This window comes from Lissotriton vulgaris, chromosome 7, assembly GCF_964263255.1.
Source record: "Lissotriton vulgaris chromosome 7, aLisVul1.2, whole genome shotgun sequence".
Taxonomy (NCBI): domain Eukaryota; kingdom Metazoa; phylum Chordata; class Amphibia; order Caudata; family Salamandridae; genus Lissotriton; species Lissotriton vulgaris.
Window position 1 is genome coordinate 1,682,895,931 of NC_141695.1, and position 25,253 is coordinate 1,682,921,183.

The following is a 25,253-nucleotide window of genomic DNA, read 5'->3' on the forward strand; positions in this document are numbered from 1 at the left end:
AGATGTCTTGTCCTTCCTGCCAATATACATTATCGTTGTTTCTTTTGTGGCTAAAAAAACACTCCAAGAATGTCTGGAAGACTGAGGGTCCAAGGGTACTAGAGATGGCAAAGACAAGTTACTGGTTATCTCCAACAGCTCTCTAATCTTTACCCTGATGCAGATTTCTATATATGTGTTAATGAAAGCACCTATAATCTGAAAGAGAGAACATTTAAACACAAAGATAATGGGTGGAATGCTTGCAAAAGTCTCAGCCATTGGCAATCACTTGAGCTATATTCCGGTTCATTTTGCAGTGTGTCACTCAAAACAGACCCAGTATTATGCAAATCAGACTTTGCCCTGCTCCGGGGAACATCCTTTTCAACGCAACTTTTACGACGCATGCCTTTACATCGCAAGTTTTACAACGCATGTCATTACAACGCATTGCGCTGGGGGGCGCTCCAGGATAGGGAATAGATTTAATTTACTATCCATCACTTTCCCTACTATCCACGGGGACTGGAGTTGGAACAGTAAATTAAACTATTCACTATCCAGCACCCCTCAACACTATGCATTGTAACAGCATGCGTTGTAAAACTTGCGATGTAAAGGCATGCGTAGTAAAAGCATGCGTTGTAATGTCATACAACCCCCTGCTCCACAGGAACAGTGCAACCTGAACAGCTTTGCCAGGTTCACTGTGACAGGAATACAAACAGCTACAGACCAGTTTTTGCCTCAATGCACAGCATCAGAGAGGTGCAGCTTGAGTGCTCTGGCGCAATGAACCCGAGACCAGAGTCTGAGCAGACATGCTGCAAGTAAGGTGTCTCACTGAATTGTTTTTAAAGTGATGCACAAAATACGTGATTTAATCCCAGCAATTGGTAATTATTTCTAACAATTACACTGAACAACTCACAAAACCAGCATCTTTAGCAGAAATGTTCTTGCAGTGTTGTAGAACTGAAGGATTCTAATAGTCTTGACTTGACCTCCTCACTGGTGGAATCGTGACATCCACCTCCTGTTATAAGAGCTTCAAAGGGATGGCCAAGCAATCAGAACACCTATTCATGATAAACAGAAGTGCATCCCACCATAGACTTCCATTAATTAACTTAGGAGCTTTGTTCATTAATATGTACAGTATGACCATCTATAGTATTTTCATGGAGTGTTTGAACATGCTCAAAGAAGTAACAACACCTCCAACAAGATCATATGCTTTCAGAAGAAAGGGGTTAGGCATATGGTGCTTAACAAGCACAGTGACCCAACAACACGCCAGGAAGAGAGGGTACTAACGTCTCTTCTTTATTTAGCTCAGTCTTACAGTTGTCTCCTAATAATGTTCTACCAAGCGGTTAATAATGTCTTAGGAGGTCTGTAGATATGCTGTCTTTCCACCCCTCCTGATCACATATGAGTAGGCACTTAGTTCAATGAAAGCTAAACGTTTTCTCTTTCAAATTGATAGGACATCCCTTTGCACGTACACACAATACAAACTTGCAATATCGTTCTTGAAGTGTAGCTTCTAGTTAATTTGTTTAGAGAGAGAGCAAAATCAGGCCCTTGTTTCCATAACCCTATAATGTTTTCCAAAATGATTCCTTTGAACTCACCGTTCTTTCCTTCCTAAAGTGATCTCAGATTTTCACATACATCATACTCCCTAAACCCCCCCCCCCGTATCCCACAACCCTAGCAGAAAAAACACATCAACATAATCACACCGTTGATGTAATTAAGTATTCAGACAATATACAGGAAAAAAAATTAAATATGTTGGGAAGCCCCAAACAGTACTTTTTTAACTTTGGACATGTTGACCTAGAAAGGTGGATACGTTTATGCAAAATCCTTTTCATTCAGAAAGCTAATTGGCCCATAATGAGCAAGCTTCAAGATGGCTCCACTAGGAGTAGTGATTATTGCCTCTTTCCCTTTTGCCAGAAACTACTGTATTGACTATGATTATCCGCTATGGTCATCTCTGTTAAATTCATGAGCAATCCAATCCCTCTGGGACACCGGAAGCTACAGTTTGAGAGAGAAAACAAAGAAGAGATTCCCGATGATAAAAGGGATAGGAAGTTTGGCATAGTAGTGCATTGTGGGATAGAAGTGGTACTGATCAGTTTTAAGTGGAAGGATCCCGTTTTCTGTTAGTTACCGGTTTCTCTTGTTCTGATTTCCTATAAAATAGGGTTTGCAGGAATTTTGTAATTAAAATTGACCATTTTTAAAAAGTAAAGTCAGGTTTTTTATTAAATTTTTAGTGACTGACTACCTAGTTCTCTTGTTTTCTGTTTTCCTTTGCAACTAGGTTTTGCAAAGAGGAATTAAACAGTGCAGTTGTATTTTAATTCTTTTGATTTCAATTGGCTATTTATTTTTAAAAGTAAAGTCCAACTTTTTATATTTTCCATGTCTGGGTATAGGCTGCTTTAGATGGGGCTAAAATTGGTGAGCATAGGGGTGCTTCATATTTCACGGGATTACATTAAGCCACGGACTATATACATTTTGTCTTTGGTAATGTGGTGGATACGGTATTTACTACAGTAATTTGGTACTACACAGTTTCATGTCCATGAAATAATGGTGCACCCTTTGATCAATGTGTATATTAGAAGCACACATTACTTTAGAGCTCTTGTATCATTACTATAATGAATGCGAAAAGCTTTGGTCTTGCCAGTGCTTGTTAAAATATTTTTGTTCTTTATTTAAAAGTTTTCCAAGATCCCATGTACAGACAGAAATTGTGCTCATGAATTTAATGTAGATTCCCAACATGGAGAACTAGGATTACAAGTAAGGAATCTTTCCATATTATTAACGAGTTCTTAATTAAATTGTATAATTTAGACATAGGTTGGGTAACAAACACAGCATTTCTTTTTTTAAGATGTATATTGTTTTGTTAAATCAAACACTGATAGTTATGCAGTTCAGCAAAGTGAAGTTTTGCAATAGTTCTCTTTAACCATAGTTCCATTCAACAGCTTGCAGGGTAAGCATGCAGACATACACACTTGCTCTTCAAAAGAGATGTTTCACAGCTCAGTTGACAGGTATTAATATTAGCAGGCAGAGGGGCGCCTCATTATCTGGCAGTCTTTGGTATTAATTCATGGTGACTTGTATGGATCATCGGGTACATCATTTACTTTTGTGACAAACTCAGAAAGTGACTACCATTGATGCTAGCAGACAGGGATTGGATTCTGGCAGTGGAAAGAAACCATGAGTCATACCTGCTTTTACCGGATAGATATATCACACAGTGCTGACTTTTCATAATTAACAAACATCATCAAACGATGACTAAGGGTATATTGAAAAGCACAGTCATTGCCAGACAATGACTGATTTCTGGTTAAGGGCAGGCATAATTACATGACGATCATTTAAAATGGTAGAGATCAGGCTGTAGCGGCATCAATATAGGACAAACCTTATTAAGAGATGTTGACTTACATTATCTGAAAAGGGTCAGACATGAGATGGGCATCTCCTAAAGAAGAGTTTGTCAAATGGTGATTGACATTAAAAAAGTTAACTTTTTGTGTCAGATCAAATCTGCCATGGATTATTGTGGATATACCATCCAATTACTGCCATCTATCAAATAACAAATTCTAGGTTGACTGAAATCTGAAAATGGAGAGGTATGTTGTGAAGGTTATTGGTATCTTCCGGTGTGCAAATTAAATATAGTGTGATATCAGTTAAAGGAGGGATTTTGGCGTGTGGCAGCTGACACCTTAAAGGGCAAATGTTGGGTAACATCTTCGGATGTTTGGTAGATAGCATCAGGTTATGACTAACATAATCTAATACCACCAGACAACCTGAAATGAGGATTGACATCAGGTAAAGGAATGACATTGACTGGATGCTAACTTAATCAAACAACAATTGGAATCCTTTGATCGGGAACAGATATCAGACAGTGGATGTCTGTAGTTGACAATAGACTCTATATACTTATTACTAACCTTATCTGTCTGTGTACAGACGTAATGACTGACGTGATGGTGGCTGGCATTGTCCTATCATGAACGCTCTCGAAATTGAATACAAACACTGTTCCCTTTGAGGAGATTAATCACAGAGTGAAAATCATCATATTCACACCACACTTGCGTTTTGTCTACTATCAGCAGTATATTATCATGGGATTATCAACCAGTTGATGGGAACCTAAGTTATAACTTTGAACCAGTGCAACCTAGAGCTTTCTAAACCCTCTAAAGTGAACAGTTACTAGTTTTAAAAATAACACTCTTCTGAAATATGAATGTTGAAAGATCATATTAATTATATAAGATGTATGCCCTGACCGATGGTTAGTCAGCGAAACAAGTTTTGGTTGTCTACTTCTTCATATCTTAAATTATCTAAAATTGAAGTGGATGCTATTTGGAATCTCTCCATTGATGTATGAATTTGAAAAATGTTATCATTCTTGGATTTTGGAAAGAATAACATTACTTTTTTTAATAAAAATATAAGGATTGGTGAATTTACAAAGACTTTGTAAAATAAACAAATACTCTGTGATTAACTTCTTAAAAGGGATTTGTTTGTACTTGATGGATAAAATATCTCCCGCAGGTAACTGGTGGGTGGAGATTTGAGCGCCGGGCATTATTCTCCTATACCCACCCTGGTAGATGTTACTCTATATTGACATCATCAAGTTACAGTTTACATTATTCCCCAATTAAATCAAAGGGGCTATGACAGGCAGCAGCTTGCAGTATCTGGTAATAGACTGACCACATCAACCTGTGAGTGACATCATCGGAGTACAAGCATTTTTAAACTGAGTTTGAGCATATGATTCAGTAGTATCTATTCTCGAAGGGTTTGTGCTAATGATGATGCATACAACAGACATCTCAAATATCCTATTTGGTGCTTGTTTCATATATGAGCATATATAGTAAGCTTTCCGGAATAATCACCCTAATAAAAACAAAAATTATGTGACATCATATTTGATTTTCTCTGTAAAGTATCATTTCATTTTTTTCTCAAAATTATGTTCGCCAGTTTCTAAAATAGAAATGTAGTCCCATAAATTCCTGAGCAATAAGGTTGGTTATATATACTTTAAAGATTAGAAATCGGTGGCACTGTGGAGTGTATTGGCACAAAGACACCTGTGCAATGCTGCATCAAACACAGGGTGACATTAGAGACAGAACAGAATGAGGGCTTACAGAAATCAAGATGTGGGAAGTAAACCTACAGAGCAGGAGACAAAAGGTGGAACGGAAAAAGAAACAGAAGAAGTGCTCCATGGAAAGGTAGAAGAGAAGGATGAAGGAAGAAAAGGAAGGACCAGAATTAACAAGAGACACAATAACGGAGTAGTCGAAGAGAACTGTAGCCTTGATTGGCACAGAAGGATTACAGATCCAATTTTCCTGTCTACATGGATAAAGGTCCATCCAGTCTGGCCACTGTTCTGCCTTCTCCATAACGACAGCATAGCCAGAAGAATGTTGGAGAGGAGAAACGGGGAGAACGTTGATTAAGAGAGAATAAGAGGAAGAATTTGGCAAGTTTGTAATAATCCAGAAGTTTACCCTGTCTAATCTCATGTTTTAGATCTCCGCGCTCCTTCTTCACACCATGATAATATTACTAGTTAGGCTGTTTTCTGGCACTTCATGCACTTTTCTGGCTCATGCGGCCAACCATTACAAAGCAATTCAGTAAAACTCTGTGACTTACTTAAAGGTCTCTAACATTTGGAGAGGGGGTGAGGAGTACTAACAATGCGCTCACTCCACCCAAAAAACATTTTTGCCACCTGGAGTCCTTGTGCATGGTGGTCAGTGGACGCTCGCACTGATTGGATGGATGCAAGTTGTGGTTGCCGGCTGCAGGAATCCCAATTTGGAAAGAGTTGTGAGCATTATTGAAGGGTTTACTTATTACCCCCTGCCCTATCCAGCTTCCCCAATGGAAGTTTCCATCTAGGTTAATGCCACAACTTGATCAGATCCAGCAGTTGACATTGTCTGGAAAACCTGTGGTTTAGGTTATTGGTTCCTCTCCATTTCTGCAATTCTGCCCCGTGCTCCTCATCCCCACCCAAGATGGTAGAAATTAGTAATGCTCAGTACTTCACCCTCAGCGTTTTAATACAAACATCATTTGATTTGAAGGTTCTGTAGTAACAGTCTCAGCTTTTCATGGCGTGAAATGGGCTGTTCTGCCAATTTATGCTGAGGGGGTCACACTGATCCGGTCCGCACAGTGCAATTCTCTGGCCCCGGGTGGGGGAGGGGTGGATTGCTCGAGTCCTATCCCCTCTTGTGGTTCATGAGGTTAAGCAGGACATTCAGCATTGCTGATGTAAACATAGATCTCAATACAGCGCAGTGGTGGGACATTGGCGTCTGAGTCTTTTCCTTCGCAACCCACATCGGAAAGGCTCTTCTTCGCAGGTTTGATAGAGAATAGGCCTGTGTCCTTAGACTTTCACAGGTCTGTATAAAATAGTTGCTGTAAACCATGCTCCCAGAGCAGAGCACTGGTTGTGATTCCCCAAACCTCCTAATTTCATAAAACACATCATGCCTACGCACCACTATAGGAATGTAAACTCGACACTGCCTCATACAAACCAAATAATTTAAAAAAAATACCATCTTATTTTTAAAATTCCTTTTCAGATGACGAGCAACGTAAAAAAATGTAAAATAAAAATTAGAAACAGGCATATCAAGGGATTGCACTGTCTGGTATGGATAGAGGGAGGACTGAAGTCTTCAAGGGAGGAGAAAGTTTCAAGGTGCTCCTTCCATTCCATCTTTCACTCTGGACACAAGGCTCCCACACTCCCTCCAAATGGAACTCTTGGTTCCAAGCCTGGCACTTTTCTGCATTCTTATTAGCAACAGTATGTTCAGTAGTACTACGCTGCTGCAGAGCCTGAGGTTGAGTCGAAAAACTTCTGCACATGGTGGCACAACTTTGAGGTTGGAGGAGGCCCGTTGACGAGGGAGTGAGCAGAAAGGTCCCTAAACCATCTCACGATCCCTTCACCCAAACTTTCCAAATCCAGACATAGAGATATAAAATTAAGAAAACAATTGCTCCTGTGCCTAGGCTGGACAGTGACAATGATGTCCATTACTAAAGCTACCACCTTAAAGCCATTGTGAGTGCAGAGCTGGTGGTTGGAGGCTATTGTGTGTTTGGGGGTGAGGAGAGGCTGGGAAACCCTAGCCACTCCTGGTCCCAAAATGCCTCTTGATCGCTTCTTACATTTTCTTTTCTTCTCACGTTGGCATGTAAAGGAATGACATGGGTTATTCTTATAAAGGACAACTCTGTGGGGGCCTTAGGACTCTGAGGATGACCGTGACACATTCTGAAGCAAGGATTTGTATATGGCGGAGTTCAGAAAGCGAGGGTAGGAGTCTCTGTGCATGAGGGTGTAGATCTGTAGCTGAGCATCATCAAAGGTATGTAAGGAAGGCTCCTGCATCTTCTTGTTTATGACTTCCCGCACTCGAGAATCCAAGCTCACCTGAAAGAAGAGAAAAAAACATTTCAGCATGTTATGTAGGCGCAGTCGCCGAAGCCCAAAATTATAAAGTGTACAGTTGTGTCCCCTTTACCCTCATACAAATAGTCTGCCATATATTAGTGACCATGCCCACTTCTATGACTAAGAGCAACCAACATGTATGCTTAGATCATCCTATCCCATATAATCCGGAGTATTGGGGATTTAGACATTAACAAGTTCCAGAGCAGCACAAGCACAGCCCAAGCAATACTAGCTCTGTTCATCAAGAGCAGGCTCTGCTAAGATCTCGACTCCTTGGCTTTATTCACTTTGGTGCATTTTTCACCGCAACAATGGCGATAATGCACTATTTTACTGAGGGACATTTTTGAGCAGGATGCTCAAAGGTAAAAGATTTTTGGCTGAAATAATTGTAGATGTCAAATCTCCTTTTGCCTTTCTTAATTTCATGACCTTTCATTCTTGGCCCTTCTTTGTGGGTAGCTCAATGAGTTCAAAATTGACATCTTTTTACTTCATTAGGAGTTTGAAGTTTGCAGGTTTGTTTTTATAAAAAGTCAGGGATTTTTGTGGAAAATGTTTTAAGTGGCTATCCTTTTTACCATTCGTGTTTTCTAAACTTCGCTTGGAAGGTCCTACATTCAGGAAACCCGCAAAAGCACAGCTCTAGAGCTGACCCCATGGTTAAGTCTAGGGCTCGAACTGGCTTGACTTCCAAGCATCCAGCAGGGCCCACCCAAGATTCGGTCTGGGCTAGAACTGGGTCAGTAGCCAGGATACCCAGTTAATCCAGGTGGGGAGCTACAAAATAGAAGCAAAGACTGAAGACATTTTCATGTATAATAATCTTACACTCTAGAACTTTGCTTTTATGCAACAGGTTCCTTCTCTAAATAAAATACTGGTTGTGATTGTGCTGTTCCCAAGAAGCAGAAGAGAAGGCCCGGGAACCAGATGAGACTATTAGTGGTTCCTCTCAAACTTATTGTTCCATGACATCAGCTGGCCAGTTCGAAGGCAGGGCTCACACCTCTACCCTTACATTCATCAGGCTCAAGAATGGAAATTCTTTGTTGTTTTGAGAAACATTTGCCAGGCTACATGTGATGTTAAAGACATAGCTTTCTAAAGCCTTACAGCAATATGTGATCAAGCTAAATCCAAAGGCAGTGTAGTTGGGTCTACAGCTAGACAGCAGCCAAGCTAAAATTCTCATTTCTGATGAATACTTCTTCTTGCAGATTGCTCACCTGTTGACTATCCCCTGGTGGCAAAATGGATCCAGAAACTTTTTTATAGCTCTCCTGAACTGGGAGGGGACGTGGGTCCATCTTGGTACAGGGAGCGACGTAATTGTAGCCATAAATTGCCTACCCCTGCACACAGACTTTAGTTTCTTTTTTTGCCACCTTTGCCACTGATCCAGAGATACTCTGCTTGTTTTTTTCACTTCTGGTGAGTTTACTCAGAGATGTTTTTTCTAATTTATTTTTCCCAGTGCAGTCCTAGCCAATGTCAGCTTCAAAGAAGGAATGTATGACGTTGCTACACATACATTTACAACGCAGTATTTTACATCGCGTTCGCTACAACGCAAGTCGTTACAACGACTTGCGCTGGACTTAGGAATAGTATGATTTAGTACTCCAACTCCATTCTATGTCCAGTAGGGAAGGTGTTGGAATAGTAAATCATACTTTTCCTTAGGTTAGAGCGCCATCCAGCGCAAGTCGTTGCAACGACCTGCGTTGTAATGACCGTGATGAAAAGGCATTGGGATGCAATGACCACGTTGTAATGGATGTTTTCCTCAAAGAAGCCAGTGTTCAAACCCTTCTGTGATTATAATGAGCAGATGTCCAACCAGACCTCCAGGAGTTCTGACTGTGGTGCATGGGGTGCAGTCATGATTCAAGGTTGTTCGAGAAGTGTGGCCTTTTGCACCACACAATGCCATGAAGGAGCACAAGGCCAACTTTTAATGTTTTGTAACGAGCATCTTGCAAGTCACGCTCTAGTTCGAGGTCTCCCAAAAATCTCACTTTTCTCCCTTGTCATGTGTTCTCTACAAGAAACAGAAAAAAAATATAGGGAAAATACATAAGAAGAGGGTGGCAGAGACAGCTCACCTAGATACCGCTCAAAGCCAACTAGTAAGTCACCTCGACAAACTGCCCCTGCAGGAATCGTCCTCAGAATTAGAACTGGTAGATATCAAACTGCTCTCAAGGATCTTCTTGCAAAGAAGCCCAGAGGTGGGGATTGCTGGCATTCTCCCTTTTCCAACACAGTAGATTCCTTGGCTCTACAGAATGCACTGGATATGTCCCGATTCACAAATGGAGTGTCCCTTGGGACCAGCCTGTCTGCAGGTGGTTTCTTTTCACAATGTCCTCAGGAAGGCAGACAAAATGCTGCAGTTTCTACTGTCTAGTGTGGAAGCCGGGGCAAACATTTTGACAGAAGTCCTCCAGCCATCCACATCGAAACCTCTGCTACTCTTCAATGAATCACCCATTGATCCAGTAAATGCTGACTGAGAGAATTTCACACCAGCTGTGAAGTGCTACATAGCTATGAGACATAGGGATCTGACCTTTTATGTCAGTGCTTTTTCCCCTGAGAGCCTATTTGTAGAGGCTTCATCTTGCAGAGAGTTATACCTTGCCATGTTCTCAACAGTCTCAAAAAACAAGGAGTGGGGGACTGGGAGCGAATGGAAAGAGAAGTCCAGTACCCAAGCTCCCAAGGCTCACGTTACAATCACTGGAGGGTAGCTGTTCCTAAAAGGGAGAAAAGCAGGCCTAATCGGTCGCTGGAGGGACTAGTGAAAGTGACTATCTCAGAAGAATGGTTGGATGAGGTAGTCTCAGAGAGGGGAATTCCTCCTTTTTGAAGAAGTGCCCTTAAACACCCAAGCGGATGTCATGCTTCATTATCGGGTATTACTCCTCGTGGGGTGGCGCTGTAGTGCCCCACAGGCCGCACGAGAGGCTCTTTATTGGAAATCGTTTGAAGAAACACTGCAGTGGTGAGTGCGGGTGTGTGGGGAGTGACGTGAGTGACTTAAAAATACCACACTGTTAACCTAAGAAAACTTTATTCAGGGGTCCGTATGGTATGGTTAAAAGATTGGCAACAAGAGAAGACCTCTTGATCTAGTAATCAGAGGAGTAAGTATTTTTCTTCTGCTTAGTCTAGGTGGTAGTGGAGGTGAAAGGTAAATAAATTTAGGTTTACATGTTTTCACACACCCGCACTCACCACTGCGGCATTTCTCCAAAAGATCTCTAATAAAGAGCCCTACCGTGGGGGGCTGCACCCCCACGAGGAGCATAGCCCGATGATGAAGCATAACAACCGCTTGGGTTTGTGAGGGCACTTCTTCAAAAAGGAGGAATTCCCCCCTCTGAGACTAGCTCATCCAACCGTTTTTCTGAGATAGTCACTTTCACTAGTCCCTCCAGTGACCGAATAGGCATGTTCTCAGCAGGCCTGCCTAAGAGGGAGTCAAGACATCATAGGTAGTATTGAAGAAGGTATTCTCAGACGGCAGCCTAGTATGGAAGAACGTATTCTCAACCAGCAGCTTAGCCTTGTGTTCCCTCAACACCCTGTGGACATTGGCCGCTATGGTGATGCTGATATTGCCGGATCATAACAAGGATTAATTTAATAAGGCGATCAAGAAGGGACAAGATTCCACATGGCATATCATCTGAACGTGCTTCAATACTGTCGACAAGTGGCCAGTGTCATGGGCTCGTCAGTGCCCTTATGCAGGCCTACATGGCTCTGGTCATTTGGGTTCTCTGGCGATGTGTAGGCTGCACTTATGGATATGCTATTCAATGGGATGTGTCTCTTCAGAGACTATGCTAACGTAAGCTTAAAAAGATACAAGGTAGGCAGGGTGACGGATCATTCTATGGGCTTGCAGTCGCCTACCAGAGAGGACCTACAGTTTTGTTGTTTTGTGGCTTCTCAAAAGGCTTCAACTTCTGCTAACTTCAGACCAGGGGCGGCCGGCATGGCTCGCGGGTGGGGAGGCGGGTGCGGGGCCATGTGGGGTGCGAGGGGTGTCACGGGGTTTAGAAACAAATAAAAACTTACCTTGAGGCCGTTTCCCACTTATTCTTTGCTCCTGCTCTCCTGAGTCAGCTTCCAGGAACAGGAAGCAGGCAGCCAGGCTCCCTCCCCTAAGCCAATCACAACGCTATAATGCAGTGTTGTGATTTGCCTGAGTGCTGTGACAAGGCGCTCACAAGGGGCTGTAGGGAAGGGCATGTAGAACAGGGAAGTGAGCATGACTGACCAAACAGTCATTGCACCCTTGAGTGGGCAAAACCACTCCTCCCCTGCCCTGCTCCGTGAGCTGAGCAACCCCAGACAAAGGAAACATAACATGATAATAATTAAAAGGTATTATCATGTAAAGTTTCCTCTTCTCCCACTGCTTGAAAGGAGTGAGGCAACGCTCCTCCGCCATAGCGGAGGAGCCGCCACTGCTTCAGACATGTGCAAAGGCAAAAGAAGTGTTTTTCAAACCCAGCAGTCCCCCTCCTCCTCCTCCTCCTAGTCTTCCCCCACACCACCTGGACAGCTACATTAGCTTGCCCTTGAAGGAGCACGGGAGGACGACTATCCACCTTTCTGCAGGCCTGAATGACCACAACATCGGATCAGTGTTACCTCCAAATAGTACAAAGGTGGTACGCCCTACCATTTCAACAGGCACCAAGCCAGATTATTTATATATAAAGTTTTATATAGCGCAACTCTCAGTCCCTTCTTTCGGAAGACCAGCTTCAGATCCTGCAATTGGAGAAGACAGTCTTGCTGCAGAAAGGAGTAGTGGAGTTCCTTTCAGAGCTGCTGGGAATTTGGCTGGGGTGCTCTTTTAAGTACTTCCTGGTTCCCAAGAAAGATGGCGGCCTTTATCCGATCCTAGACTTCAGGGTCTAGACCTTGTTGTTGCACAAGGAAATTCAAGATGCTGTTCTTGGCTATGGTTCTGTTGGCACTCAAAGGCACTGCCTTAGCTAGTATGCCTATTGAGATATAGGATGATGTAGACAAGTAGGCAGAAGACTTTGCAGCCTGGCTGGGTACATCTGCTATTATGGGAGCTCCTTCATGGGAAGTGAAGCTGAGGAAGACCACCCCCTCTGCCCCTTAGTTTAATGAGAGGCTGAGAGCTCTTAGGAAGGCCTGTCGCCGTCAAGAGCGAGCATGGAGGAAGAACTATGATGAGCATAAAAAAGCTCCTCATAAGAGCAGGATTAGAGAATATAAGGTAGCCCTCAAAAAGGAGAAATCGCTACATTGCACCAGTAAAATTGATTCAGCTTCTACTAAAGAACTCTTTAAGGTGGTGTAACAGCTCTCTTTTACTACATCGGCTGAAGATTTTGATGGCTCTCAAACTTTTTGCAATCACCTGGCTGATTTTGTCCAGCTCAATATCACCAACATCTACGATGAACTAGAAATATGTAAACAAAATAAATACATGCAGCAGCCCCTAGGTAGGGGGGCACAGTTAAAACCTATTCCAACTTTAGAGTCCTCAAACCTAGAGTCCAACTCACTCTCAGCTGTTCCATTTCTTACCCCTGAAATGATGGAACAGTATCTTGTGAATACCAAATCAAGTTCACCCCTGCAGCTTTGCATATGGCAGCCGGCTTTGTTGCTTGCTCTTGCTTCCCTAATGAATAAAACAGTCTCCTCTGGCTGCTATCCGCAACTCTGGAAGAAGACGGCGATCAGGTCTCTTCTCAAAAAGCCCAATGTCAATAACAAAGATCCTAAAAACTATCGCCTAATCTCATTACTCCCGCTTCCTTCTAAAATTCTTGAGAGCCTTCTTAATGGCTACCTGATGGAGTTTGTGGCTACCTGATGGAGTATGTGGAAGATCAAGGATGGCTGGACGCATTTCAGTTTGGATTCATGGAACACCATGGAACTGAGACCACACTTGTTGCAGCCACAGACCGTGTTAGACGGTTAGTTTATAAAGGTTAAGGCGCAGCTCTTATTTTGTTAGACTTGTGAGCGGCCTTCAACACCACCTCCTCTTCTCTGCTAGTTGAACACCTACAGGGCTCTGGCATTACTGTAATCTTTTCTTAAGGATCGCTCCCAGAGGGTGATGCTAAATCAGTATCTTTCAGATGTCTTTTACCTGCCATGTGGAGTACCGCAGGGCTCATCTGTGAGCCCTATGCTATTTAATCTTTACGTATCTCCACTTCCTAGTATCATTTGTTCCTACGGACTGTATGCTCTATCTTACACTGACGACACACAGATCATAGTGTCTATCCCTAAAAACTCGGCAGCCACCACTGATAACTTCTCCCACTTTATGGCTGCACTTGCAGGCTGGATGGTAAGCAATTTCATTAAATTTAACTGGGAAAGGACCGAGGTGTTGCTCTTTGGGACACAAGTCTCGATTTGGAATGATAACTGGTGGCCAGGCATCCTAGGTGCTCTGCCTGCTCCTGCGGAGAAGGCCAAAAATCATGGACTAACTCTGGAAAGCAAACCTTTGCTTAATGGACTGACCAGTTGCACGGAAGCAACCTGTTTCTGGCTCATTAAGAAGTTAAAGAAAATCTTTTATTCCCTTTTCAGCGGCTCTGGCATTGGTCATGTCCAGAATGGACTACTGTAATGTCTTATATCTGGACTCCAACATGGGCACCCAGGCAAAACTGCATGTGGCACAGAACGCTCTTGCTAGAGCGATTATTGACATCCCGGAGCGCCATTCTGTTTCTGCGGGACTAGGCGAGCTGCATTGCCTCCCCATTAGACAGCGGATCAAGTTTAAAGCAATCTACATTGTACAAAAGGCTCACTACGAAGATAGTCCAGCAGGGATCATGGAGATGTTCCACTGGTACATTCCTGGCAGAAATCTTCGTCAGCCCTCTGCAATCTTGATATCTTGATTAGAGTTTGCAAGAAGAGCTGGGGGGCAAAGCCTTCTTTGTTGCTGCTGCTAGACTTTGGAACTCTCTGCCAAAGTCTTTGACTAAGATAATTGGACACCTGACTTTTAGAAAGGCACTCAAGGCCTGGCTGTATACTATTTAGGCAGCCCCTACTAACGCGCACAGGTTGAATGACCGTTGGCTGGAGGCTGACTGCTGTAATTTTAGCACCTTGATGCCTGTGGGGGCAGTTGTTGCGCTTGTCAAATATCAATCAAATCAAATCAAAGTGGAAGCCATGATGGTGTCCCCAGACTTGCAGAAAATGTATTTCCATACACCGATCCTGCAGTCTCACAGAAAGCAGTTGTGGTTTATTATAGGATCCACTCACTACCCGCTGGCAGGCCTCCCACTCAGGTTGACATTAGCACCTCAAGCCATCACCAAGATCATGTCATTGGTTGCTGCACATCTGAGAAAGTAAGGGGTCTCTGTATTCCCTCAAAGCAAGCTTGCCACAGATGGTGTTGCATGACCTACAAAGAACAGCATCCCTGCGACTTGAGCTTTTCCATCCGTGTGCCAAGTCTCACCTAGAGCCCTATCAGAACCTCTGGTTCATAGGGGTAATGTTGGACATAAAACTGCTTTGAGCCTGTGACATAGAGTGACTAACTACGTATTAGCTCCACCCAACATGCGGTTACTTATTCAGTTCGAACAGTCAGGTTACAGACTATTCTCATAGGAGGATGTAAATAGTGAGACAGCTGGTGGGTTGCTATTTAGACTGCAATTGTTCTGACCCAACCGGTTGGCAGGAATAAGGCAGTATCAGTGCTACAATCTTTTCCATCGGACTATGTAAGGCATATATGCATGCATTGCGGACATAACTCAAGATGAACCTGCAATGTGGATCGTGAGTTACATCGTTAACAAGGCAGCCAAGGATCCAGGCAGATTGGAAGTGTATAACCTGGTATGATAATCATGGTGCTAATACGTATATCGTAGGTAATCAACCATAACGTCAGTCCTGACTTCCTTTATCATGAGAGTCTGTTTTCCTTTTATTGGATGGACCCCCTGACAAGTCCATTTCCTGTTGAGGTGAGCCATTTAGATAGCTTGACAAGTCGCGTTGGTTGGAGAAGAAACGTGACCGCCCTTGGTCGACAATCCTGAATTTTGCCGGACCTGCAAATGAAAATTAGATGTCTCTAGTGGGTAGTTTCTCTCGTAAAGCCAGGAAGCCTTTTCGTAATTCCACTGTTTCTTTGGAGTAGTCCTGAGTGAATATAATGCAGTTTCCCTCCCAGGAGATATGCTGATTCTTCATGGCATATTGTGGAATAGCTTCCGTGTGCTGGTACCGGAGAGGTTTGCATATAAGCGGTCAGGGGCCTTTTGCTGTACGCTGTGGAAAAGTTGGTACTCTGTGGGCTCTATCTAGGTCCAGTCCATGATGGAATTTGATACCGGTGACTGTTGAGATCCATGCCTCCAAGAATGCCACACATGATTCTGCATCCTTTGCTGCTTTTTCAGGCACTCCAAAGATGCGCACATTGCCCCTCCTGTTGCGATCCTCCAATTCCGTAGTTTGGCGTATGAGGTCACTGGTAGTAGCTTGGAGATGTTGGATGATTTTGGCACTGTTTGAAGCCTTATCTGATCCTTTGTTCGGTCTCGTCCAGGCGAAGATTCATGGCATTCATGTCGGCTCTAATTGCTGTGAGTTCCAGTTGCATCGAGTTCATTTTGTAGATTTGGAGAGGTCATGCACGTCCGCCAGTTTTTTTAGGATCGTGTCTAGGGTGCCGGATAGATCTCCTTTGTGTTTGATGGGTGAGTCTGAGATGGAGGACTCTGGGCGAACTTTCTTGTTCTTGAAATCCCTGTCCGCCATTGTTGGTTCTGTGATGGGTCGCTGACCGAAGTATATATCTCCGCACTAGCAGCGGTTGGTCAAGTGAGAGGTTCAATGAGGAGAGCTTAAGCAGTTGTGGTGATAGATACGGTGAGTCGTTCGAGCTTATAAGCCAGAGAGTGATGACCTAATATACCTAGACACAGTGAAATGGGCCTTCTTCTTACTGATATGCTGAGCGTGATGCGGTGGAGCCGGGTGATGGCTGGCAGATCAGTTCAGATTAACCCTTTTGAGTCGTGACACGGGGCACCGTGAATAGCGCTATGTTTGGCACAGACGATTATTGATAGTACCAATATCACTGCTGACTGCGTGTTAGCGTTGCGCTTGTTTTGGGCTACTTACTGGTAGCTGGCTGATGCTGATTGATGCTGGCTGGAGCTGTATGGCACCAATTATCAGGCTGCTCCAATAAGTTTAAATAGGCATGACATTTTCAACGTGGACTCCCCATTGAGCACTGCGCTGGCACTTTGGTATGTTGATGAGGCTTCATATCCTGAGCCTTGTGATAGCGAAATTGGCGTCAGATATAGGGTCTGGCCTCGAGTAAGGGTGTCACAATTACCGCCATCTTGAGGTCAGGCTGCGAGGAAAGATCGAGGATTCTCTCAAGATCATCATGTTTTAATTGCACACATTCACATAAGCTCTGGTGACAGCAGGAAAGGAGCACACTGCGATAATTGAGCTGTCGGTAGGGCTTGGGCCGAATTCGCGTTCCTACCACGCTATATTCAGAGCGCCATTTTAGGGTCAGGCAGGCAGTAACAGTGCGAGGGGTTTATGCAGCAATTGTGACTCCCGGAGTTATGCACAAGTATCGGATGAGGCGTTGCGTCCTTTTCGCGCTCAGCAGCCCTCTCCTCATGGAGTCCGCTGTGTTTATTAGGTTAGGATCGCCAGAACGGGCCGTCCGTGCTCGATCAGCATCCCCGTCCTCAAAATGGCGGCTGTACCTCTCGTCACTCGGTCTTTTCAAGGTCGTCGGCCCGACCCATTCTCGGTATGTGAACATCTACTTTGCCAAGTCCGTTAGGTGCGCGGAGAAAAGCGGTCACCAAATCCGTCTTTGTTGCATGTATTACAGATCCGCTTCTCACTGTTTTTCGCCGCGATGTCGCTCCCTGTGCGCGCGAAGACAGGCTAAGCGGCCATCCCTCCAGCCGTCCAAGCCACGCCCCAAAGAAGCTGGTTGCTTCTTCCCACCTTCAATTTTCTAGTCATTGTAGTAGCCCTAGTATGATCACTCTGGTAGGTGATATGTTAGACGATTGTTGGCCAACTGTATTGATTCGCTAGACAGAAACACCTACACAATGTCTCAGGTGAAATGTTAGTGCCTTAAAGGGGAAATGTTAGTGATCTTAAAGTTTAAATGTTAATAAGGGGTTGTTGTATAACGAAACACGCAAGTCAGTGTTCTATGTACAACCTCGCTGTTTCGGTTACCTATGCATTCTCCTGTGTGAGCTTAGACAGTACTGCTTTCGCAGCTCTTAAGTTCGAGTTTCAGGGGGGGAGGGAGGGGAGAAGGGGTGGGGGTAGAGGGATGGGGGTTGGGGGTGGGGTTGGGGGGTGTTGGGTAGGGAGGGTCTCAGGGGGGGTAAACACGGATGTTTCAGTATTGTTTTTGCTATGCTTTATTCTCTTCTTTCCTTACTCTTTTCTTCCTTTCTTACTATCCTTTCTCTGCTGCCACTATGGGCACTCTCCAAACACGACTTGTTCCAGACGTACGTCTTTATCTGACGTAGCTCCTATTACAAACGTCCTACCACCGAGAACAGAAGCATATCACGTAATTCGGAGGTTTCGCACTGACCCACCTAGCCTGAAAAAACAGTCAACCGTTCCCAACCCTGTGACATGTCTGCCCCTACACATATATCTTTTCAATCATTGTCATGGCTCCAGATAAAAACTTAGCAGCTTCTCTGAATGTAGTCTCACTAAACGTTAATGGGCTTAATCACACAGTCAAACGTAAAAAAATCCTAGACTATCTATCTAAAACCAAAGGCGATGTAATTCTCCTACAAGAGACCAAGCTATCCCAGGAAGATGCAGAATTCTTTAAACAACACTGGACCTCCCACACGTTATGCTCCCCGGCTACACACAAAAAAAGAGGGGTGATCACCCTTATCGCCAAAAAATCAAATCTAGCTGTGATCTCTCACTCTACCGACGCTGAGGGCAGACTAAGTATCGCTCACCTACAAAGAGATGAGGACCATATACACGTGGTGAACATTTATGGACCAAATGAAGACCTCCCTGAATTCTGGGAATATGTCTCGAAAAAACTAGTGAACATCCCCCAAGATGAGCTCCTAGTAGTGGGCGGGGACTTCAACCTCCCACTTGATCCCCTACTAGACAGGCATTCTAACATTTCTTATCACCCCCACACGATCTCATGAGGCTTTGTTACGATTATGCTCTAAATTCCACCTACATGACTCATGGCGGCTACAGCACCCGGACGGACGTGAATACACCTTTTACTCCCCACCGCACAACTCCTACTCGAGAATAGATTATTTATTGATCTCCAACCCATTCACACACCTAATTGATGAAACAGATATAGCCCCTTTTTTGGTGTCGGATCATTCCTGCATACACATGAAACTAGCAGGGTCACACACACTTATCCCTCCGAAGCGGTGGTGTCTCAATGAAGAGATCTTGTTGGTCCCTGAAAACAAGAGAACTATAGAAAACGCCATACAAGAATACTTTGAAATAAACTCTTGCCCAGACTCAGATGCCGCTATGGTATGGGACGCCTTTAAAGCCACAATAAGAGGTACGATGATAGGAATTAGGGCTCGAATGAACAAGGACACCAACTCTGAATTGGACTCCCTAGAAAAATTAATCAGGCATGTGGAGGCTTACCACACCTTAAACTTAAATGACAAGGCGACTATTGACCGCCTGACAAATCTGAAGTATAAATATAATGCAATCCTAAGCAAAAGGGCAGGAGTATGGATTAATAAATTCAAGACGCAGAAACTCTACGAGGGTAACAAGCCAGGGAAACTCCTGGCGTCATATCTCAAGCACAAAAGGAAACAATTCCATGTCACCTGTATTAAAGATCAGGCCAACACCACCTTCACCAAACAGAAAGATATCCTACACACCTTCCAATCTTTTTATGAGGACCTATACAAAAACAAAAATCAATTCAACTTAGAGGATTGTTGTACTTATTTAAAATCAATGCACCTACCCCGTATATATGAGGCTAAAAAGACTAAATTAGGGGCCCCACTCACACATAAAGAAATCTCGGACATGGTCAGATCATTAAAGAACAAAAAGGCTCCAGGGCCTGACGGCTTCACAGCTATGTTCTATAAGACCTTTGAAGACCAACTCAATCCCGCACTGCTCAGCCTGTTTCAATCCTTCTCACAAAACAATAGAATCACTCCCTCGATGAGCGAGGCGACAATCATAGTGATACCAAAGGACGGAAAGGACCCACTACTACCAAAGAACTACAGACCGATATCCCTCATAAACTTAGATTGTAAGATGTACGTGAAAATATTAGCCGGCAGGTTAAATTCCATCCTACCAACTATAATCAATAGCTCCCAAGTAGGGTTTTTAAAACACTGGCTATCTAATGACAACACAAGGCTCCTTTGCCACGTGCTAGAGAAATCAAAAATCTCGGACGCCCCCGCAGTTGCAATTACACTTGACGCGGAGAAGGCGTTCGATAGGGTGTTGTGGCCATTCCTGCGCCAATGTATGCATACATTTAACCTGGGAGACTCGTACATTGACATGGTTATGGCTCTCTATGCCTGCCCTTCCGCTAGAATTGCCATGAATAGCTCACTCTCAGAACCTTTCCAACTAGAACAAGGGACCAGGCAGGGGTGCCCTCTATCACTCGCCCTTTTCCTGTTAGCTTTAGAACCACTCCTTCGCGACATACAGCAAAACAACAGAATTAGAGGGATTACGTTCGGTGACAGGAGAGTAAAGCTTGCTGCCCATGCAGACGACATCCTGGTGGTTACTGAACAGCCAGAAGTATCGATCCTAATGGAATCAATCATATCCTACTCCACACATTCGTGTTATAAACTAAATCGCAATAAATTGGAGGTCAAACCTCTTAACATTTTCACCAACAAAGAGGTGTTAGGCGACTGGGGACTAGTTTGGCAAAATAACTACATTAAATATTTGGGTATAGAGTTTGGCAGCTCCACTACAGAGACCCTCCAACACAATGAAAACCTGACACTTGAAAAAAAAAAAAAAAAAGCTAGAAGGATGGTCTCCCCGATTCATCACATGGTAGGGCAGGATCGAGGCCATCAAGATGATGATTACACTACTAGTAAATTACCTAGTCACCATGCTCCCTCTGTTATTGTCCCAGGAATTCCACAACAAATTAGACAAGGCCCTTACTAACTTTCTCTGGAAAGGAAAAAAAGCTTGCATCAGCCTTCAGAAACTCAGATTAGATAAGTCCATAGGTGGAGTCAACCTCCCTGACTTTAAGAGATACCAAATTGCTTTCTTGGCTAAGCAAGGCGCCTACTGGCTGTCCCCTCCCGCAGATTATTCACCTGTGTGGTTAGACATAGAAACTGCTCTACTGGGGGATATCCACCCCTTCTCAATCATGTCGATGAGAACAAATGCAATCCCTTGCTCAAAATCCATATTCACTAACACTAAACTAGCCCTACTCTCGTCTGACCCGGGGTCCTACCGTCCCCTTTCAATGCTGACGGTGGACTACAAAATATTGAGCAGCATCTTGGCCTCGAGGCTGCTGGGACATATGAGTTCCCTAGTGCATGAAGACCAAGCCGGTTTCATCCCGCGGCGGAATACGACTATGAACATCCGAAGGTTGTTCCGCTTGCTTGGGGAACCATTCGTGGATGCCCCGTCCCCGGTAGTCTTGTCGGTGGACCTGGAGAAGGCTTTTGATAGCCTGGAGTGGGACTACCTATGCACGGTATTACGGAAATTCGGCCTCGGGGAGGGATTTGTCAAATGGACAGCAGTCCTCTACGCTTCCGCTTCGGCCAGGGTTAGATCGGGCCCTTTGATTTCATCGCGATATCCGGTGGAGCGTGGCACGCGGCAGGGGTGCTCCTTATCCCCGCTTCTTTTTGCACTAGCGGTAGAGCCACTAGCGATGCATCTTCGCTCGGGAGCCCACTATACGGGCTTATGGACAGCGGCGGGCCCGCATTACGTCTCGCTCTATGCGGACGACCTGTTGCTCTTCCTGGAGGATCCGGTCGACGCGTTGCGGGGAGCGGAATTAGCGCTAACGGAGTTCGGAGCGGTCTCAGGCCTCCAAGTGAATTGGTCTAAGACCTGCCTCTTCCCGATGCGCAGGGCTACCCCCACTCCTGCGCTAAGTAAGGAGATCAGATGGGAGCCCGACTGCTTTAAATACCTTGGGGTATTTGTGTACCACGACCAACCCGACCTCCTAGATGGAAACATTGCCCGTTGCATGCGAGCACTCCGAGGTAGCATGGACTTTTGGGCCACGCTGCCGCTCTCCGTGGCGGGACGCATCGCCCTGCTTAAAATGGTGGCGCTCCCCCGACTATTGTATTACTTTCGGACTTTGCCGATCTGGATCCCACCGGCCACGTTTCGTCGCTTGCGTTCTATGGTGGTCGGGTTCCTTTGGGGAACGGGCCGGCGGCGGGTGGCCCTCAATACCCTGATGAGGCCGAGGGACGAGGGGGGGCTCGCTGTGCCGGACTTCGAGAAGTATTACCTAGCGGCGCAGCTCCAGACCTACACCCAGGAGATAGCCAGGGAGTTCAGAGGCCCGGAGGACGGTAGAGGGACGGGTATGGCCAGGCACGTCCTCTCCTTTATCGCGCCGCGACAGCGCTTAGTCCTACGGGACCTGTCGATGGAGGAGCGGACTATCCGACTCTGTTGGAATCGGGCTCATAACAGAGGTCGCCTACGGACGCCATATGCGCCTGAAATACCATTGGGGATGCTGACGGCCCTCCCCCACGGAGGGGATTGGTCACGACTGGCGGACTGGGAGGATTCCGGTTTACAGCTCGTCGGGGACCTGTACGAGGACGGAGCGCTCCTGTCCTTTCAGGATCTCATTGACCGCTTTGGGGTCCCCCGGGGCGACTTTCTGCTGCACTCGGCCATTGTGCGAGCGATCCAGGCGCACTGGCAAAACGGGCTAGAGGAACCTCAATTGTCTCAGGTGTGCCAGTACGTAATGATGTCGGCGGGCACGGTGAAGGCGGTCACTTGCCTCTACGGCAGGTTGATTGCCGAGGGGTTGGTTCCTCTCGCCACACTGAAGTCCCGCTGGGAAGAGGACATTGGTAGGGAAATCCCGGAGACGACCTGGTCCCGGCTGGTGAGGCGTGCCTGGAAGGGTACACGTGGCGCCCGTTTCCAACTGGTCCACTATTATGTTCTCCATAGAGCGTACCTGACCCCGGTAAAGATCAGGCGTTATTTTGCCACGGCTTCGGCGGAATGCCCTAGGTGCCCGGCTCAGGAGGCGGACCTCCTACACATGCTATGGGCCTGTCCAGGACTGACGTCCTACTGGCAGGAGGTGGCGACGACTTTGGAAGAGGTGACGGGGAGGCACTTATCATTCGATGTGGCGGTAGGGCTCTTGCACTGGTTCCCCCATACCCCCCGGAATAAAATCACCAGCAAATTTATCGACCTGGGGCTCCTACTTGCTAAGCGAGAGGTGACCAGGAACTGGAAGGCACGAGCTGGTCCTACAGGCAGCAGATGGCACAGTGAGCTTTTGAAATGGGCGGCGGGTGAGAGCGCGCTGCGATATCAGTTGGCTTGGAGGCAGGGCAATGAGAAGGCGCAGGAGGCCGCGTTAGAATGGGAAACGCTGGTGCAGGCCCTCAGAGATTATTGTACCCCCAGCGACTCCGGAAGTGAAGAAGCAACTCGACCCGAGTCCCGTTAAACATTAGCATTGACAGCACTATTACCTTCCCCGTGGGTCAAGCAGTGGATTCTATGTTGATGAGCTCCCTGGCGCTGATGGTGGGGGGGGGGGGGGGGGGGGGGGGGGGTTTCACAGTAATTGGGATTTTGAGGGGGGGGTTTCTTTTTGAGGTTTTGGGTTTGTTTAGAAAAGCAGATGACGGACAGTGTGTTATCCGGACCAGCTCCAGCATCCTACTGACCCCAGCTGCATTTGCCGCCCAACCCCAGGGATATGGGCTGATTGGCTGTATAGCAAAGTTATGGAAGGGGGTCGGTGGGCTATACCTTGTATAAGTTGTTTATAATACGATACTGGTCGCTACTGTATTGTTTTACTGATTCCTGCAATAAAAATATATTTAAAAAGAAAAAAAAAAAAAAATACACTAGCCCTACTTAAAATTGACAAATTGCTAGACACATCGATAAGACGATCTAGATGGGAATCGATCTGGAAGAACCCTAACATCACATATAAGGGCAAACAGTTGTACAACCGCACTCGGATTAAGTGTGGCATCTTCTTCCCCCACTAACTCTACGAGGGTACCTACCCTTTACCCTTTACAGGACTCCAATCAAAATTTGGTATTGATGCTGCCGATTTTTATACATTCCTAAACATTAAAACAGCCATTACGAAAGCGGGATTATCCCCCACGCCTCCAGCCCTTCCACCGTTCTTATCCAATCTATTTTTTTTTTTTTATATTTTTTATTTTATTTTCACCTGGTATTAAGACTGCAAAACATTTGACATAATTTCCATTCATCAAGTAGATACACAATTAAACATAAATTAATCAATTATTTCGCTTTGTCAAAAAGTGACTTAACATAGTATTGTAAAAAAAAGAAAGGACAAATAAACATATAAAGGTCTTGGGTGTATTAGTTCAGTTCTAAGTTCCCCCATATTTTCTCAAATTTCTTTAGCGATCGGACACTCCTGAGTTCTGCCAGCGTACATTCCATAATTTTAATTTCATTAACCAAGTACCACCATTCCAAAGCACTGGGTGGGTTAGGGTTGATCCAGGCCCTGGCTAAAGTTAGTTTAGCACAGGAAAATAAGATTGATAATAATATGTAATGTGGTTCACTTGACAGATGTGGGCCTAGTATTTCCATGGGTGCTGTTATTGGTGAGCTAAGAATATTTTTTGTGGTTAGGATCTTTCCCACTTCTTCCCAGAATTTCCCTAATTTCGGACATGAGAACAACATATGGACAATGTCTGCCGCATACTCATCACATTTCGGACATTTAGTTTTTTCTCTCATGATGTTATTCGAGGACCATTTAGAAAATCTTTCTGGGGTATAATATAACATGTAGATAGTTCTATATTGTTGTAGTCGTAAGCTGGATGATCTTACATAGTCATGAATGTTAGTATAGGATTTACTTATTTGTTTTCCTGTTAAATTAGTACCAAGCTTTAGATTCCATTTATTAGCTAGTGTATCATTATCGTCAGATCTTAGACCTATAAAAAATGTATATGCCGAGCTAATTATTGATTTCTCTTTTTTAGAATTTAAGAGGACCCAAATACCCCCGCTCGCCAAAGTGTTAATTCTATTCTTCCGCACTAAAAAGTCATCTATTTGCATATATTTAAATCTATGTGTATCAGATATTCCATATAATTGCTTTAAAGTAGGAAAATCCAGAATGCCTTGAGAGTTATATAAATCGCCCAGAACCATAATTCCTTTCAGTTGCCATCTGCGGAATACCCCATCACTAAATATACTAGGCAGCCCGGGATTGTCCCATAGTATTAAT

The 25,253-nt window shown here is 44.7% G+C and overlaps 1 protein-coding gene across 1 annotated transcript in view; it reads right to left on the bottom strand.

Annotated features, from left to right (window-relative positions):
- Positions 1–2,894: 2,894 nt before the first annotated feature.
- RGS19 (regulator of G protein signaling 19) overlaps positions 2,895–25,253 on the bottom strand; it is a 284,177-nt gene continuing 261,818 nt past the window's right edge. Inside the window, exon 6 of the mRNA XM_086932792.1 lies at positions 2,895–7,555. Within this exon, the coding sequence (XP_086788918.1) occupies positions 7,367–7,555 (189 nt within the window). The 3' untranslated portion in view covers positions 2,895–7,366. The remainder of the gene's footprint in view (positions 7,556–25,253) is intronic.